General features: G+C 38.8%; 1 protein-coding gene across 5 annotated transcripts in view; it reads right to left on the bottom strand.

Moving 5' to 3' along the window:
* Window positions 1-680: 680 nt before the first annotated feature.
* Window positions 681-17,445, bottom strand: part of itsn1 (intersectin 1 (SH3 domain protein)) — a 66,426-nt gene continuing 49,661 nt past the window's right edge. For all 5 annotated transcript variants that reach the window (XM_089012695.1, XM_089012693.1, XM_089012696.1 and 2 more), the window contains 14 exons: window positions 15,949-16,055; window positions 15,792-15,893; window positions 15,632-15,713; window positions 11,914-12,012; window positions 11,289-11,372; window positions 11,002-11,085; window positions 10,782-10,913; window positions 9,833-9,913; window positions 7,724-7,845; window positions 7,546-7,628; window positions 6,725-6,808; window positions 6,575-6,639; window positions 3,660-3,768; window positions 681-3,543 (listed from right to left, as the gene is read on the bottom strand). In XM_089012695.1, coding sequence (XP_088868821.1) covers window positions 3,395-3,543; window positions 3,660-3,768; window positions 6,575-6,639; window positions 6,725-6,808; window positions 7,546-7,628; window positions 7,724-7,845; window positions 9,833-9,913; window positions 10,782-10,913; window positions 11,002-11,085; window positions 11,289-11,372; window positions 11,914-12,012; window positions 15,632-15,713; window positions 15,792-15,893; window positions 15,949-16,055 — 1,383 coding nt within the window. In that variant the 3' untranslated portion in view covers window positions 681-3,394. The remainder of the gene's footprint in view (window positions 3,544-3,659; window positions 3,769-6,574; window positions 6,640-6,724; window positions 6,809-7,545; window positions 7,629-7,723; window positions 7,846-9,832; window positions 9,914-10,781; window positions 10,914-11,001; window positions 11,086-11,288; window positions 11,373-11,913; window positions 12,013-15,631; window positions 15,714-15,791; window positions 15,894-15,948; window positions 16,056-17,445) is intronic.

Raw genomic sequence — 17,445 nt, 5'->3', positions numbered from 1 at the left:
ATGAAGCAGCTCTAGATGAAAAATGAAAGGATCAAAGCGTCCTTTTCACCAGTGGATCCGGGACATAATGGTGAAATATGCACGTCTGCCTCAAGCTAAAGGTTGAAATCCAACACGAAGATGTTAGCATCCATTGACGAAAGAGATTGTCTCACATCTCCTGTCCCACCGTAAATCCGCTTCAATTCCAAGCTGCGACAATTCCGCATACGCATCGAATTACATGTTGCATTTGAATCACAACATTTCGGTCCAACTGAATTTTCTTTTGATTTTTATTAACACTGAAAGACAAGGTACGTACATCTACAATGATGTCCGTCTTCTAGCGTCCATTAGCGGTCATATAATAACTCTTCGGTTCGTTTTCTCAGCAGTATTTCTACAGCAGCCCGGAAATCGGACAGTACGAGAAGCTTCATTAGCTTACTTTGAGTACAGTGTGAGGGACTACGATGGGGTCGTGAGGAAAATACAGCGTGAAGACTTTTTTTTTCTCATGGTCAATACACACAAAACTGGCTCGTCCACATCTGATTGGACAGTAGCTGGTCACTGAAGGTAGCCGTTGGTTGTTTACAGTGTGAGGGAATTGTGATAAGGGACAACATCATTCATGCAGTCCATTTTTGTGTGTGTGTGTGTGTGTGTGTGTGTGTGTGTGTGTGTGTGTGTGTGTGTGTGTGTGTGTGTGTGTGTGTGTGTGTGTGTATTTTCATTGGATTGGATGTACCTTTATTCGTATCGCAGTGGAGAAATTGACATTACACAGCAGAAAAGTTATGAAAGGAAGAGGAAAGGAAAGGAAGAAGTAGAAAAACAAAATACAGGAGTGCTGGAAAGGCAGCCACTCTCGCGGCGCCATCTTGCAGTGAAAAATAAACACACAAAAAAAACGAAACGACAAATAACATGACAACACAAAAGACAGTCATTCATTCTTCAGCACTTGCTGTACCCTCTTTGTGACATGAAGCAGTGCAAATGAAAGAGAAGAGGATCAACGCGTCCTTGGTGGAATGGATGGAATTTCATGCACATTCCTTCTCCAGTACATGACAAGAGAAATAAAAATACATACAGGATAGCTCTTTGGAGTAATCCAAGGAGGTTTGACGTGTGGCTAAATGAAGCTAAATGAACAGCCCTTGCAATAAAATAAAATAAAATAAAATAAAATAAAATAAAATATTCACAAAGAAAATTTAAAGGACAACCGACGCCTCAGATAAGTTGTGTCCATAATTTGTAAAATGGCTTCAAATGACTTCTACTGAGCGTATTTTATAAAGATTCCACCGCATATAGATATATTTCACGTTTTAAGATTCGCGCTGAATATTCAGGAAGTCTTGTTTTTGAGTTGGTGACGAGACCGTACGTGACGTCACGAAAGGACCGCCCACTGACCAAAAAAAAGACATTGTAGCGGTCCTTCCATCACGTCAATGTATTTTGCTGCACGTTTGGTCTGACAACCTCGTGTTGCACCCAAAAGCCGCCAGAAGAGGGCGTCCAAGCTCCATATAAGGAATTTATCAGCCTGTGGAAACGGAGGTGGCCACAGGAGGTCGCCATTTTGTGCCTCTTTTTTTGGGTGAGACAGTTCCCCCCAATGTTGCCTCAAAATGGCACGAAATAAATTCTTTAATCGATTGCAAGCATGTATGCTTTCCTCTTCAGAACTATTTGAATCATATTCATAACTAGATGTGTAACAAGAAAGCATATTCTCCGAATCTGAAGCCATTGTTTTGATTCTCCAGCAATGCAAGACGTCTTGGTGTGACGTCACGAACTGGGGGCGGGACTTTCTGGAAATGCCCAATTCGCAGCTCAGTTTTTCTTGCAGATTTTGGACACTTTAAGTCATTTTATTGGTGTTTAGCATTTGAATAAAAATATCATATTGCATATTTTGGGTATTTTATATGCTATACAACGTTTTTCTGGTGTCAGTTGTGACGTCGGTTGTCTTTTAAGGGGAAAAATAGTGAGTTAATCGTCATGGGTACAAAAATGAGAAATACTTCAAAAAATACAAAAAAAGACTTCTAGTGCTGCTAACTAATTAGTGCTAAATAGTTAGCATATTGTGTTAAGCCTGGACAATGAAAACACACACACACACACACACACACACACACACACACACACACACACACACACACACACACACACACACACACACACACACACACACACACACATTTCCTGTTTCAATGGTTTTGTGAGGTCCGGATAACTCCAGATAAGGAATGAGGTCCACCGTTACTGATAAGTATAGAGAAGAACTAGTGTTACATTTGAACACTAAATGTTACCCCATTTCCCACTTCAACTTCTTTAAAAACAAAGAAATAAAAAGTGGACTTGAAACTGAAATAACAGCAGGAGTGAGGTTATATTCAAAGTCCTCACCCCTGTAGTGAATTTGGTTAAAATATCGTTTTACTTTTTGTGGTATGAACTTTTTCCTCTCATTAACCACACGCACACAAACATGAACACACACAGTGAGTAAAAAGTGTGTGTATCCAAGTGAAATGAAAATACACACCAAAAAATCATTTTGGGTGAATTTGTGAGGACCTCTCTGAAACTAACAGATGCACATATAGACCCTTCTAGAAGCCTTTAGAATGAAAAACCTGTAAGGACCGGCCAAAAGGTCCGCACTTGTCAAAAATGTCCTCACTACGTATGGCACAGGTGTCAAAGTCAAGGCCCGCGGGCCAAATCCGGCCCGCCGTATCATTTTTTTCGGCCCGCGAAAGCAAATCAAACTTGTTAAATTCCATGATGATTGCTAAAATCTGAGCCAAAATTTCATATTTTTGGATGTCAACCACAATAAAAGTCATTATTCTTGACTTCAGATTTGAAAACGAGTTATTCGTTAATTTGCTGTGTGCTCTATATGTAATATTTGAAGGGATTTAAACATTCTAATGGGTTCCCCAAATTCGTAACGGCCCTCAAGAGGAAACCATAACTACAATGTGGCCCGCGGCAAAAAAATGACTTTGACACCCCTGACATGTTAGTGGTCCTCACAAGACTAGTCATACAAACACACTCACACACGCACGAGATTGTCACTGGATCAAAAACGGTTCAATAAAATATCAGCTTGGAATAGCCATTTGCAACTATGTAGCTAACAATGTTAGCATATCTCCTGAAACCAGCGCCTAAAACGTCTTTCGGTGACATTGTGGCGTTCACTTTAGTTCTTTTCTCTACTCGACGTCAAGTTTTTGAAGGCGAGCTGCCTCGCGGTCCAACATCCCAGCTGGCGATTTCAACTTTTTCCACCGCTCGGTCAATAAATTAGATTAATTAGTCTCCGTAGTGGATCTACAAGCCAGACCTTGGTCCCGGATGTGCCCTTTCAGGGTTCTTCGAAGAGCTGGAGATCCAGCCTGACCACGATCTCGCCAGTGGGAACTTCGTGGAGCAGCAAACGCTTGGTGATTGGTCCCTTGGAGCCCTGGTCCTTCTTGATCTCTGCCAATCGAATCTCAGTCCTGCCCAGGAAGTCTGAAAATGAGGAAGTGGAAAAGGAAACTCAAGCAAACGGCCATCTTGCTCATCTTGGATGGCGCTCCGGCTAAAATTAGTGGGACAACCAAAGACGTTTGAAGCGGAGCACCAACCGTCTGGCGAGAACTGGTCGCGTTCAAAGACGGTCACGCACAAGACGTCCTGTTCCAGGTCCTTGATGAAAAACTGGCAGTTGGAGTTCCACTTGGGATTCAGCGTGTCCTGTCGCCCAACAAGAGTTTGCATTCCAATCCAGAATTTGAGCCAGTGAATATCGTTTATCGATCAGGTTTTGAAAATCCTACCCCACTGGTGTGCATTGGGATATTCCGCACAAAAATATCTTGTATTGACAAATGTCGAATTCCTTGAAATTTTATTTATTTGTGTGCTTGTTTGGTTACATATTTACTTGGTTACTTATTTATTTGCTTACTTAGTTGGTTACTTATGTACTTATTTACTTATTTGCTTGTTTACTTATTTACTTAGTTACTTGGTTATATATTTACTTGGTTACATATTTACTTGGTTACTTATTTATTTGCTTACTTATTTGGTTACTTAATTATTTGGTTAATTGGTTACTTATGTACTTATTTACAGTTACTTATTTACTTATTTGCTTGTTTACTTATTTACTTAGTTACTTGGTTATATATTTACTTGGTTACATATTTACTTGGTTACTTATTTATTTGCTTACTTAGTTGGTTACTTATTTATTTGTAATTGGTTACTTATGTACTTATTTACAGTTACTTATTTGCTTGTTTACTTATTTACTTAGTTACTTGGTTATATATTTACTTGGTTACATATTTACTTGGTTACTTATTTATTTGCTTACTTAGTTGGTTACTTAATTATTTGGTTAATTGGTTACTTATTTACTTATTTACAGTTACTTATTTACTTATTTGCATGTTTACTTATTTACTTAGTTACTTGGTTATAGATTTACTTGGTTACATATTTACTTGGTTACTTATTTATTTGCTTACTTAGTTGGTTACTTATTTATTTGGTTAATTGGTTACTTATGTACTTATTTACAGTTACTTATTTACTTATTTGCTTGTTTACTTATTTACTTAGTTACTTGGTTATATATTTACTTGGTTACATATTTACTTGGTTACTTATTTATTTGCTTACTTAGTTGGTTACTTAATTATTTGGTTAATTGGTTACTTATGTACTTATTTACAGTTACTTATTTACTTATTTACTTAGTTACTTGGTTATATATTAACTTGGTTACATATTTACTTGGTTACATATTTACTTGGTTACTTATTTATTTGCTTACTTAGTTGGTTACTTATTTATTTGTAATTGGTTACTTATGTACTTATTTACAGTTACTTATTTACTTATTTACTTAGTTACTTGGTTATATATTAACTTGGTTACATATTTACTTGGTTACTTATTTATTTTCTTACTTAGTTGGTTACTTAATTATTTGGTTAATTGGTTACTTATGTACTTATTTACAGTTACTTATTTACTTATTTGCTTGTTTACTTATTTACTTAGTTACTTGGTTATATATTTACTTGGTTACATATTTACTTGGTTACTTATTTATTTGCTTACTTAGTTGGTTACTTAATTATTTGGTTAATTGGTTACTTATGTACTTATTTACAGTTACTTATTTACTTATTTGCTTGTTTACTTATTTACTTAGTTACTTGGTTATATATTTACTTGGTTACTTATTTATTTGCTTACTTAGTTGTTTACTTATTTATTTGTAATTGGTTACTTATTTACAGTTACTTATTTACTTATTTGCTTGTTTACTTATTTACTTAGTTACTTGGTTATATATTTACTTAGTTACTTATTTACATGGTTACTTATTTATTTGGTTACTTATTTACTTGATTATTTTGTTACCTATTTACTTGTTTACATATTTACTTGGGTACTTATTTATTTGCTTACTTAGTTGGTTACTTATTTATTTGGTTAATTGGTTACTTATGTACTTATTTACAGTTACTTATTTACTTATTTGCTTGTTTACTTATTTACTTAGTTACTTGGTTATATATTTACTTAGTTACTTATTTACATGGTTACTTATTTATTTGGTTACTTATTTACTTGATTATTTGGTTACCTATTTACTTGGTTACCCATTTACTTGGTTACTTATTTACTCGGTTACTTATCTACTTATTTACATGGTTACTGATTTACGTATTTACTTGACTACTTATTTACACGATTACTTATTTACTCGATTACTCATTTACTCTGTTACTTATTTACTCAGTTACTTATTTAGTCAGTACTTATTTACTTGGTTGCTTATTTACCTATTTAGTTGGTTACTTATTTACTGATTTACTTGGTTGCGTATTTACTTATTTATTTGGTTATTCATTCACTTGACTAATTATTTACTTGGTTACTTATTTACTTGGTTACTGATTTACTTGGTCCGTATTTACGTATTTACTTGGTTACCTTTTTTACTTATTTAGTTGATTACGGATTTACTTGGTTCCTTATTTACATATTTACATGGTTACTTATTTACTTATTTAGTTGATTACTTATTTACTGATTTACGTGGTTACTGATTTACTTATTTAATTATTTACTTGGTTACTTATTTACCGATTTATTTGGTTACTTATTTACTGATTTACTTGGTCGCGTATTTACTTATTTAATTATTTACTTGGTTATTTATTTACTTGATTACTTATTTACTCAGTTACCTGGTTACTTATTTACTTGGTTCCTTATTTACTTATTTACATGGTTACTTATTTAATTATTTACTTATTTACTCACTTACTTGCATGCTTACTTATTGATTGAATTTGTGATTTATTTTCTTTGGAAAAAAATGTGTCGCGGACAATAATTTTATATTAAAACAAAAATGAAAGTGTCCCAAAATCAATTCTCCTCATGGATGATTGATTTTTTTTTTAAAGTGTGAAGTAAATGTATTTCTCCTGATGGGTAAGAAACTTTGAATGGAAAGCAGCCATTGCGTTACCTGCAGTGTTTTGGTGATGTGGCACTGCGAGCCCATAGTCACCTCACAATAAGGATTGCTTTTTCCTGACGCACAAAACAAGCCCAGTCAAAGACGGCATCCGGGCGCGGAAATGGCGGCGCCATTTTTTGGGGGGGGAGGGGGTGTTACCGTGCGAGCGACAGGGCTTGAGTTCGATTCCCTCCACGATGTTGACCATCAGCCTGCCGATTCCCGTCGCCCTCTGGGAACGCACTGAGCACAGATTGGCAGGGCTCAACATCAGCCCAGCAAACAAGACAGAAAATATGACAATCCAATCCACGGGTGTCCAAGTCAAGGCCCAGGGGCCAAATCTGGCCCGTCATCTCATTTTATTCGGTCGACCAAAGCAAATCAAACTTTCAAAATTTCATGATGTCAAAATCAAAATGTCAAATTGTCCTACGTAAACCACAATAAGAGTCATTTTTTTTTAATCTCAGATTTAAAAACTAGTTATTGATTAATTTGTGCTCTAGATGTCATATGTATCTCCAATCTCGACTATTTTCGTCAGTGGATTCTACAGCTGCGTATTTGCTTTCAACATTTAGCTTATAGTCGACGTGCACGTTCCACCATGACGTCCTTGATCCACTGCTGAAAAGGACGCTTTGATCCTCTCCTCTTTCATCTAGAACTGCTTCATGTCACAAAGAGGGAACAGCAAGTGCTGAAGAATGAATGACTCTGTGTGTCTTTGTGTTGTCTTATTTGTTATTTAGTTTTTTTTACTTCAAGATGGTGCAGCGAGAATGACTGCCTTTCCAGCAGCTCCTGTATTTTGTTTTTCTACTTCTTTCTTTCCTTTCCTCTTCCTTTCATAACTTTGTTTCAGTGTAATGTAAATTTCTCCACTGCGAGATGAATAAAGGTACATCCATCCATCCAATGTGACCCGCCGGTGGCAAAACATGACTTGGACACCCCTGATGTAATCCAAAAAATACCCAGATAGGCTTTTTCTCTCTTCTTCTTCTCAGTTTCGATGAAAAGTTCGGAAGCCGCCTTGATTTTCTGGACCCACGCCGTCCTGCGGGTGCACGCACACCCACACATATACACGTAGCAGGTGAGCAGATTCGCATTGACCTCGCCGACGGTGAAAATTTTTGTTTTTTGGTTTACCGCTCATTGATGCTCTCGGCCCTGAGGGTGTAAACTCTGTCGATGTGAGAGATGTGAAAAAGCGGCTCGTCGCCCGACGGGTCCGTCGGTAGTTTCACCAGAACTTCGTTCAGAAAGATGGGCTGCGCAGTACATACGCGGACACGCATGGTTGTTTTTTTCAAGTACAATAAAAATATGTCAAGACAAACAAAGTGCTTTTTCCAAGTAATTTTTCAAAATAAAATATAAAGTACCGTATTTCCCGGTGTATAATGCGACCCCCCAGAAAATGTGCTTTTCTTGAAAAGATGACGCTGCGCCTTATACGGCGGTGTGCCTTATATAGGAAGCCTCTACTGTAGTGCCTTATAATATGGTGTGCCTTATTTTGAACATTTTTAGAGATTTCTATACAGGATTATATTTGGAAAACTTTTTTTTTCATTCATGCGCCTTATACAGGTAACATCTGAGTTACGACCGGCGCGAGTTACGACCACCCGTACTTACGACCACGACCGCCTTACAGGTACAAGTTATACAGTAATAAAAATCGATAATACGAAATATAAAAATAAAAATGACACTAAAAGTTCTAAAATGTATACATGAACTGTAAACAGTTCGGTATATACAGGTAACAAACATCCGACTTACGACCGAGTTCCGTTCCGACCAAACGGTCGTAAGTCAAAATGATCCTAAGTTGAAATCCATTCAAAATGTTGAATCAGAGGCTATATGACTCGCAAACTCGCCCCTCTGATGCCATCACACGGTCGATTGCTGTGCGAGAGTGAGATGCTGGCTGGCTAGCCAAAATTGTCGTACGCGTTGCCGGCCTGCTAGCGCGTTGCAGTGTCAAGCATAGAATATTTTTTTTTAAATACGGTGTGGACGTCGTGGTTGTAAGTACGGGTGGTCGTAAGTCGAGCCAGTCGTAAGTCGGATGTTACCTGTAATAGTATTCAATAGAAAACGTTGCTTAAGAACAACAGATTGACATCGTACACTATCCTGTCGTATAAACCTCGCGTCGGCCATTTTGAATGGATTTCGACTTGCGGCCGTTAGACTTACGACCGTTTTGTCGGAACAGAACCCGGTCGTAACTAGGATGTTAACTGTATATGGAAAAGTTTGCAAATACACCATTCGTTGGGGGTGCGCCTTATACTCCAGTGCGCGTTATACACCGGAAAAGAGAGTATATTTTTACTTAAAAAAAAATCCACAAATAAAATCAGAGGAGTAGTTTTGGAAAAAAGTTGTATTATTATTATTATTATTATTATTATTATTATTATTGTTGTTATTATTATTATTATTATTATTACTTGCTGTTGTTGTTATGATAACTGTCACTGTAATAATATGAAATATATTGTAAATTATACATATTGTTTTACAATTGCTAACAATTCGATTTTTTTTATAAAAAATCAGTTGTCCAGATTTCATTTTGACAAAGAAGTCAGTCCAGAGGCACAAACAAGTGGTATTGATTAGATAGTAAAGTATTTTTCATGATCATTACTATTATTAACTCATTCGCTGCCATTCCCGAATTTATTCATAAATTGAAAATATGACGTAAAGCGCCATTTCCGAATTAGTTTGGATTGTGTTTTTTTTTTTTTTTTGCTTGGGTGTCAATAAAGCGCTGGCCAGGCCTCCGGCAATGTTATTTCTTTCTCTTCCACAAGCATTTGCATTTCATTCATCTTAGCGCTTTGTTACAGCGTCAGCTATTGTTAAAGTGCTATATAAATCAATATGTATTGTATTGTGTACATCCGCCCCCATTTCAAGCTCATATAACTCCAAATCCATATAATTTAGGAATTAATTCTTTTTTTTCCTGACGAAAGAAGACAGTCTAAGCTTTCTAACGCTGAATTGAAAGTCTACGTCGTCCTAAAAGTCAATATTCTATGGGTCCTGGAATTGGACTGACAATGACAAAAACCTGGCACTGGAGTGGACACATTTTGGCACATTGTCTGCCAGTCAATGAGTTCACAGGCGGGTAGAAAGTATTTTTCTAGAAAAATGATAAATTGCACACGCTGCCCTTACAATAAAAAAGAAAGATGTGTGTATGTGTGTTTGAATGCATGTTCTCACCGTCTTGTACATGCGATACTGCAGGTGCGTTTTGGCCGAGAAGACTTTGTCGGAGCCAGACGAGCCCAGGGGTTTGGTGACCTGCAAGGTGAGAGGAGTTCAGACGAAGCGAGCGTATTAATAATAATAATAATAATAATAATAATAATAATAATAATAATTATAATTCACTCAATCACTTCACTCAATCCGGAAGTAACTCAAATACATAGAAAGCGAGCCAGCTGGCTAATAGCAAACTAGATACATAGATGGATAGATAGATAGCCATATAGCTAATAGCTAGTCAACAATATGTTAGCGCTTTGCTACAGCTTTAGCGCGATATAAACCTACATGCATGTATTGCATTGTATTTTGTACATCTGCCTTCATTTCAAGCGCAGATAACTCCAAACCCATTTAACTTAATAATTAACTATTTTTTTCTGATGAAAGAAGAACATGTAAGTTTTTTATCACTTTTGATTGAATGTTGCAGTGGAGAAATGTACATTTCACAGCAGCAAAGTGATGAAAGGAATGAAAGTAGAAAAACAAAATACATGAGCTGCTGGAAAGGCAGCTAACGAGTAACAAAAAAACTCAAATAAAATATTTACACTCAAAATTGTTTTCATTACTTTGGAAGGCAGGCTACAATATGACTTTGTTGTACATTACATATAGAGCACACAGCAAATTAATGCATAACTCGTTTTCAAATCTGAAGTCAAGAATAATGACTTTTATTGCAGTTGACATCCAAAAATATGAAATTTTGGCTCAGATTTTAGCAATCATCATGGAATTTAACAAGTTTGACTTGCTTTCGCGGGCCGAAAAAAAATGATGTGGCGGGCCGGATTTGGCCCGCGGGCCTTGACTTTGACACCTGTGACCTACACTGTCTGTAAGTAAAGAATCTGCTTAATATTACAATATGACTTATTTGGAGGGCGGGGGTCACCTGCGTGAGCAGCAGAAAGTCGTTGAAGAGGAAGCCGTAGAGCTCCTTGCTGCTTTTGGCTTTGAAGAGTTTGCCGCTGTGGAGGAACTTGCGGGGACCCAAACAGTTGGTCACCGAGTTGAACACCAATTGCTGCCAAAAAAAAGGCATTGGTGACCCGTAAAAAGCCGTTCCCCCACTCCAGAGGGACAGATGTTGAGGAAGATACGGAAAAAAATACCTCGGACAGGCCTTCACACTGAACGTGAGCTTGGATCCACTCCAGACGATCCGAGTTCTCCTTCTCCCTCACGCCTTCGTTCACCTACGAGACAAATAATAATAATAATAATAATAATAATAATAATAATAATAATAATAATAATAATAATAATAATAATAATAATAACACAAGGAAGCACAGGGTTTATTGTTTTTTTTTCCATCCCCAAGAGAACCCCCCCTCACGCAAACATAGTTTTATTTTTTTCCACAAATAAGGTAAGATGTGATGTGAGGAGGTCTCACCTGTGAGCACAACTCCTCGGCCTTTTCCAGAGCAGCTTTCAGGTGATTGTGGTCCGGATGCGATTCGGGGGTGTTTTCCAGGATCTGGAGAACAAACATACAAGGAATGACATCTCCCACTCCGACTCGGAGTCCAACTCGGAGTCCGACTCTGAGTATGAGTCCGACTCGGAGTATGAGTCCGACTCGGAGTATGAGTCCGACTCGGAGTCCGACTCTGAGTATGAGTCCGACTCGGAGTCCGACTCTGAGTATGAGTCCGACTCGGACTATGAGTCCGACTCGGAGTCCGACTCAGAGTCCAACTCCGACTCCGAGTCGGACTCATACTCCGAGTCGGACTCATACTCCGAGTCGGACTCATACTCAGAGTCGGACTCATACTCCGAGTCGGACTCATACTCCGAGTCAGACTCATACTCTGAGTCCGACTCAGAGTCCAATTCAGAGTCAAACTCCGACTCCGAGTCCGACTCCAACCTGAGTCAGACTTCGAGTCAGACTCAGATTCGGACTCAGAGTCGGATTCAGAGTCAGACACAGAGTCAAAGTCTCACTCCGACTCCAACTCTAACTCCCACTCCGACTCTCTCTCTGTGGTTGTGTGGGTGTGGGTGAAGCGTACGTTCTTGATGATGAGCGGGTAGCGAGTGACCCTTTGCATGGGCTTGAGCAAGAAGCTGGAGAGCGGCATGCCCTTGCACCGGGGGTCCATGGCTAACCTCTGACACACAAAAACAAACAAGTCAACATTGAAGGTGCGCCTTATAGTCCGTTGTTAAACCTCAGAAGATGGAGGACACTGATTTGCTGTGGCGACCCCTTGAAGGCAAAAGCCGAAAGGAAAAGAAGTATATTTATATACTATATATATATATATATATATATATATATATATATATATATATATATATATATATATATATATATATATATATATATATATATATCGGTTTATGTTACCTTGGCATACAAACTATTTTTTGGGATACACACGGAGCTGCCACAATGAGTGATGTGTCGTTCGCGAACGAGCCCGTTCTCCTAACAACAAAATGGCAGCCGACTGCATTTATTTCTCTATTCCCCGCCCCCAGTCTTCGGTTAAAGCCACGTGATTGGTCAAGAACGCAGCAGTGGGGGATGGGGATACAGACAGAGAGAGTGAGGCTGTTCTCCAAAAAACAAAATGGCGTCTTCGGTTAAAGCTACGTGATTGGTCAAGAACCCAGCAGTGGGAGGGGGGGTTAAACATTAAAGAGACAGGCAGAGAGAGAGTGAGAGAAAACACACACACACGAAAGGGAGATGACAGAATTTTAAACCAAAAAAAAGTGAAAAATAAAAGAAAAAATATAACAAAGGTTAGGAAATTGATAGAAAACAGTGAAATTTAGACTCGCTTGAACTTTGAAAATTCAAAAGCAGAGTGTAGACTGGAAGGTTAAAATATGCCATCAATCAGGCTCCACAAATAACCCGCACAAGTCATCTGTACACTTGATGGAAAAAGATATCAACCCAGCTAAACAGATCACAATTGATGAAGAACTAGATACGATTATCACAGAGAAAGCACCTACAAGGGATCATTCCTCAAGATGGTGAAAGAAGAAGGTTATGTTCCTTAACAAGTGTTTAATGCTGAGGAAACCGGACACTCCATCCCATCAAGCCATCAACGACCATCATAAATACAGAGGGTTGTGTCAGGAAGGGCATCCGACGTAAAAGCTTGGCCAAAAAAAACATGCGAATCAAACCTCTGAAGATGGAGGACACTGATTTGCTGTGGCAACCACATCAAGGGAAAAGCCGAAAGGAAAAGAAGACAAAGGTAAATAAAACGACTTTATTGTATAGTACAGTTTATTTCTTTAATCATAATACTATATCACATTTATTAGACATAGAATAAGCTATATTTTGTGTAGTTTTAAGGCTTAGAAAATTCGTAGGTATAAAATTGTTTTATGTGGAACGCATTATTCTCATTTTAATGGTTTCTTATGGGAAATTAATTTTTGGGATACACACTTCGCCTTACACTGACTGGGAACCAATTAAGTTCATAAGCCAAGGTCCCACTATATATATACACAGTAAAGTTATATCGCTATCGGTTATATCGATAGTACCGCTTATTACGATACTATTTCTATGAACGCAAGGAGAAAATAACATTACATCGATATATTTTCGGACTCTTGAGAATATCGATATAACGAGACTTTACTGTATATATATATATATATATATATATATATATATATATATATATATATATATATATATATATATAAAATGTGTGTACTTGAAAGTTTTGAAAGGTGCTTATAAAGAGGAGTCCACGTGGCTTATAGCAGTTTGCTTGTAGCTTTTGCTTCATTGACTAAAACAAACTTTTGATTTGAAAAAAATTTGAAAGTTGTACGCCCGTAAAAGTTGTATATATATATATATATATATATATATATATTTGGAAAACGTATTTCATTCATTGAAGGTGCGCCTTATATATGGGAAAAAGTTTGAAAATGCAATATTCATTGGGGGCGTGGCTTATACTGTAGTGCGGCTTATACCATGGTGTCCCTTATACACCGGAAAATACGGTATTTATATATTATATTTGGAAAACTTCTTTTTCATTCATTGAAGGCAGGCCTTATATATGGGAAAAAAGTTTGAAAATACAACATTCATTGGAAGTGTGGCTTAGATATCGGAAAATACGGTATTTTCACATCATATTTGAAACGTTTTTCATTCGTTGGAGGCGCGCCTTATATATTGGAAAAGTTTGAAAATACAACATTCATTGGGGGTGCGGCTTATACACCGGAAAATACAGTATTTATATACAGTAAAGTCTCGTTATATCGATATTCAAGGGAGTCCGAAAAAATATCGATATAACCGGGACTATCGATATATCCGACCCTGTTTGCATGCAATTTTCTCCGTGCGTGCATAGAAATAGTATCAATATAACCGGGACTATCGATATATCCGATATCGATATAACGAGACTTTACTGTATTATATTTGCAACACTTTTTTTCATTCATTGAATGTGCGCCTTATAGTCCGGTGCGCCTTATATATAGAAAAACGTTTGAAAATATACCATTCATTCAAGGTGCGGCTTACACTCTGGTGTGCCTTATACATCGGAAAATACAGTACAGTGAAAACTCAACTTACAAACACCTTATCTTACTAACTTTTCGTCTTACAAACGTCAAATTTATGAAAATGAAACCTTATAATAAGCACTATTTTCATAATACACACCCACCACGGCTGGCGGAGTGATCTTCGGCGGAAGCACACGACCGAACAGCATCAGAGGTTAAGTTACCAACAGTCCTTATGGAAGGTGACTCTCCTTCCATAAGCCATCAATGACCATCAAAAAGGTCAATAAAACTTTATTTTACAGCACAGTTTATTTCTTTAATTACAGTCCTCATGTAATGCGCCTCTCTTTCAAAACAGCAATTCCCTTTGACCTTCGACCTCCAACGCCATTCCATCAATGACCATCACAAATGTAAATAAAGTGACTTTATGATACAATGCAGTGTATTTCTTTCATTACAATACAATAGCACATTTATTATACATAGAATAAGGGATGATGTGTGTAGTTTTAAGGCTTATTTAGTTGAAAAGTATATTTTATGGAAACCCGGGAATGGATTATTCTCATTTTAATGGTTTCCTATGGGATTTTTTTTTTTTAGATACACACTTTTCGCCTTACACACTCTGGGAACCAATTAAGTTCGTAAGTTGAGGTCTCACTGTATTTATATATTATATTTGAAAAACGTTTTTAATTCATTGAAGGTGCGCCTTATATATGGGAAACGTTTGAAAATACAACATTCATTGGAGGTGCGGCTTATACTCTAGTGTGCCTTATACACCGGAAAATAAGATATTTATATACAGTAAAGTCTCGTTATATCGATATCGGTTATATCGATAGTACCGCTTATTACGATACTATTTCTATGAACGCAAGGAGAAAATTACATGCGCGCAGGGTTGGATATATCGATAGTCCCGGTTATATCGATATTTTTCGCACTCCAGAGAATATCGATATCACGAGACTTTACTGTATTATATTTGGAAAACTTTTTTCATTCATTGAAGGTGCGCCTTATAGTCAGTCGGGTGCGCCATTTATATGGAAAACGTTTGAAAGTACACCATTCATTGGGGGCGCGGCTTATACACCGGAAAATACAGTACCCAAAAATGATCCAGGTTCATATTGTTACACACCGAGTTGCGTTGAATGAATTAAAAAAAAAAAGTATGGGAATGACCTTAAGGAAATCTTTGATTTCGGGGTTGTCGTCAGTTTTCTGCTGAATGAGCGTCGCTCCGTTGAGTTGGCACGAGCAGAACCTGCGCAAATGGCCACCGGCGGCGGGGTGAAAAGGCGTCACGTGACCGGCGACGCGGCGCAGGCGAGCGCGCAATCACCTGATGTACGGCTGCATGTGTGGCAGCTGATTGGTCAGGATGTCGCCAATCATCTTGACGGGCATGCGGTCTCCCGACATTTTCTTCCTCACCCTCAGCGCTCTGCGGACAAGGAGTTTGGAAAATGTCCGCTACACCATAACGACGACGATCTCACTTGAGAAGTTTGATGTTGCACATGATGAGCTCCTTCCAGTTGACGAAGATCATGGCCACCTCCTTCTCGCTCAGCAGTTCACACTCCAGCAAAGGCTTGTGGAAGATCTAAACACACATGCGTAAATTGCCCATGCAAACAATAAATTGCCCAATTTGACATATAATCTCATATTATTCTCATACACTCTCACGCTCACTCGCTCTCAATTGCTCTCACTCTCACTCTCTATCACTTGCTCGCTCTCACACTCACTCAATCACTCACTCTGACTTGCTCGCTCTCACACTCACTCAATCACTCGCTCGCTCTCACTCACTCACTCTCGGTCGGTCGCACACTCACTCGCTCTGACTTGCTGGCTCTCTTACTTGCTCTCACACTCACTCTCTCGCTCTCACACTCACTCACTCACTCACTCGCTCGCTCTCACTTGCATACTAACTCACTCGCAGTCACCCACTCTCGCTCGCTTTCACTCACTTGCTCGCTCTCACATTCACTCACTCGCTTGCTATCACTTCCACTCACTCACTCTCACTTGCTCGCTCTCACACTCACTCAATCACTCACTCTGACTTGCTCGCTCTCACACTCACTCAATCACTCGCTCGCTCTCACTCACTCACTCTCTCGCTCTCACACTCACTCACTCACTCGCTCTCACTCTCACTTGCATACTAACTCACTCGCTGTCACTCACTCTCGCTCGCTTTCACTCACTTGCTCGCTCTCACATTCACTTGCCCGCTCTCACACTCACTCACTCAATCACTCGCTTGCTATCACTTCCACTCACTCACTCTCACTTGCTCGCTCTCACACTCACTCAATCACTCACTCTGACTTGCTCGCTCTCACACTCACTCAATCACTCGCTCGCTCTCACTCACTCACTCACTCACTCACTCTTGGTCGGTCGCACACTCACTCGCTCTGACTTGCTTGCTCTCTTACTCGCTCTCACACTCACTCACTCTCTCGCTCTCACACTCACTCACTCACTCACTCGCTCTCACTCTCACTTGCATACTAACTCACTCGCTGTCACTCACTCTCGCTCGCTTTCACTCACTTGCTCGCTCTCACATTCACTTGCCCGCTCTCACACTCACTCACTCAATCACTCGCTTGCTATCACTTCCACTCACTCACTCTCACTTGCTCGCTCTCACACTCACTCAATCACTCACTCTGACTTGCTCGCTCTCACACTCACTCAATCACTCGCTCGCTCTCACTCACTCACTCACTCACTCTTGGTCGGTCGCACACTCACTCGCTCTGACTTGCTTGCTCTCTTACTCGCTCTCACACTCACTCACTCTCTCGCTCTCACACTCACTCACTCACTCACTCACTCACTCGCTCTCACTCTCACTTGCATACTAACTCACTCGCTGTCATTCACTCTCGCTCGCTTTCACTCACTTGCTCGCTCTCACATTCACTTGCCCGCTCTCACACTCGCTCACTCAATCACTCGCTTGCTATCAC

Source organism: Hippocampus bargibanti, linkage group LG13 (assembly GCF_051943395.1).
Source record: "Hippocampus bargibanti isolate YZ-2025 linkage group LG13, ASM5194339v1, whole genome shotgun sequence".
Classification (NCBI taxonomy): Eukaryota; Metazoa; Chordata; class Actinopteri; order Syngnathiformes; family Syngnathidae; genus Hippocampus; species Hippocampus bargibanti.
This window is presented reverse-complemented; position numbering and strand designations above follow the sequence as displayed.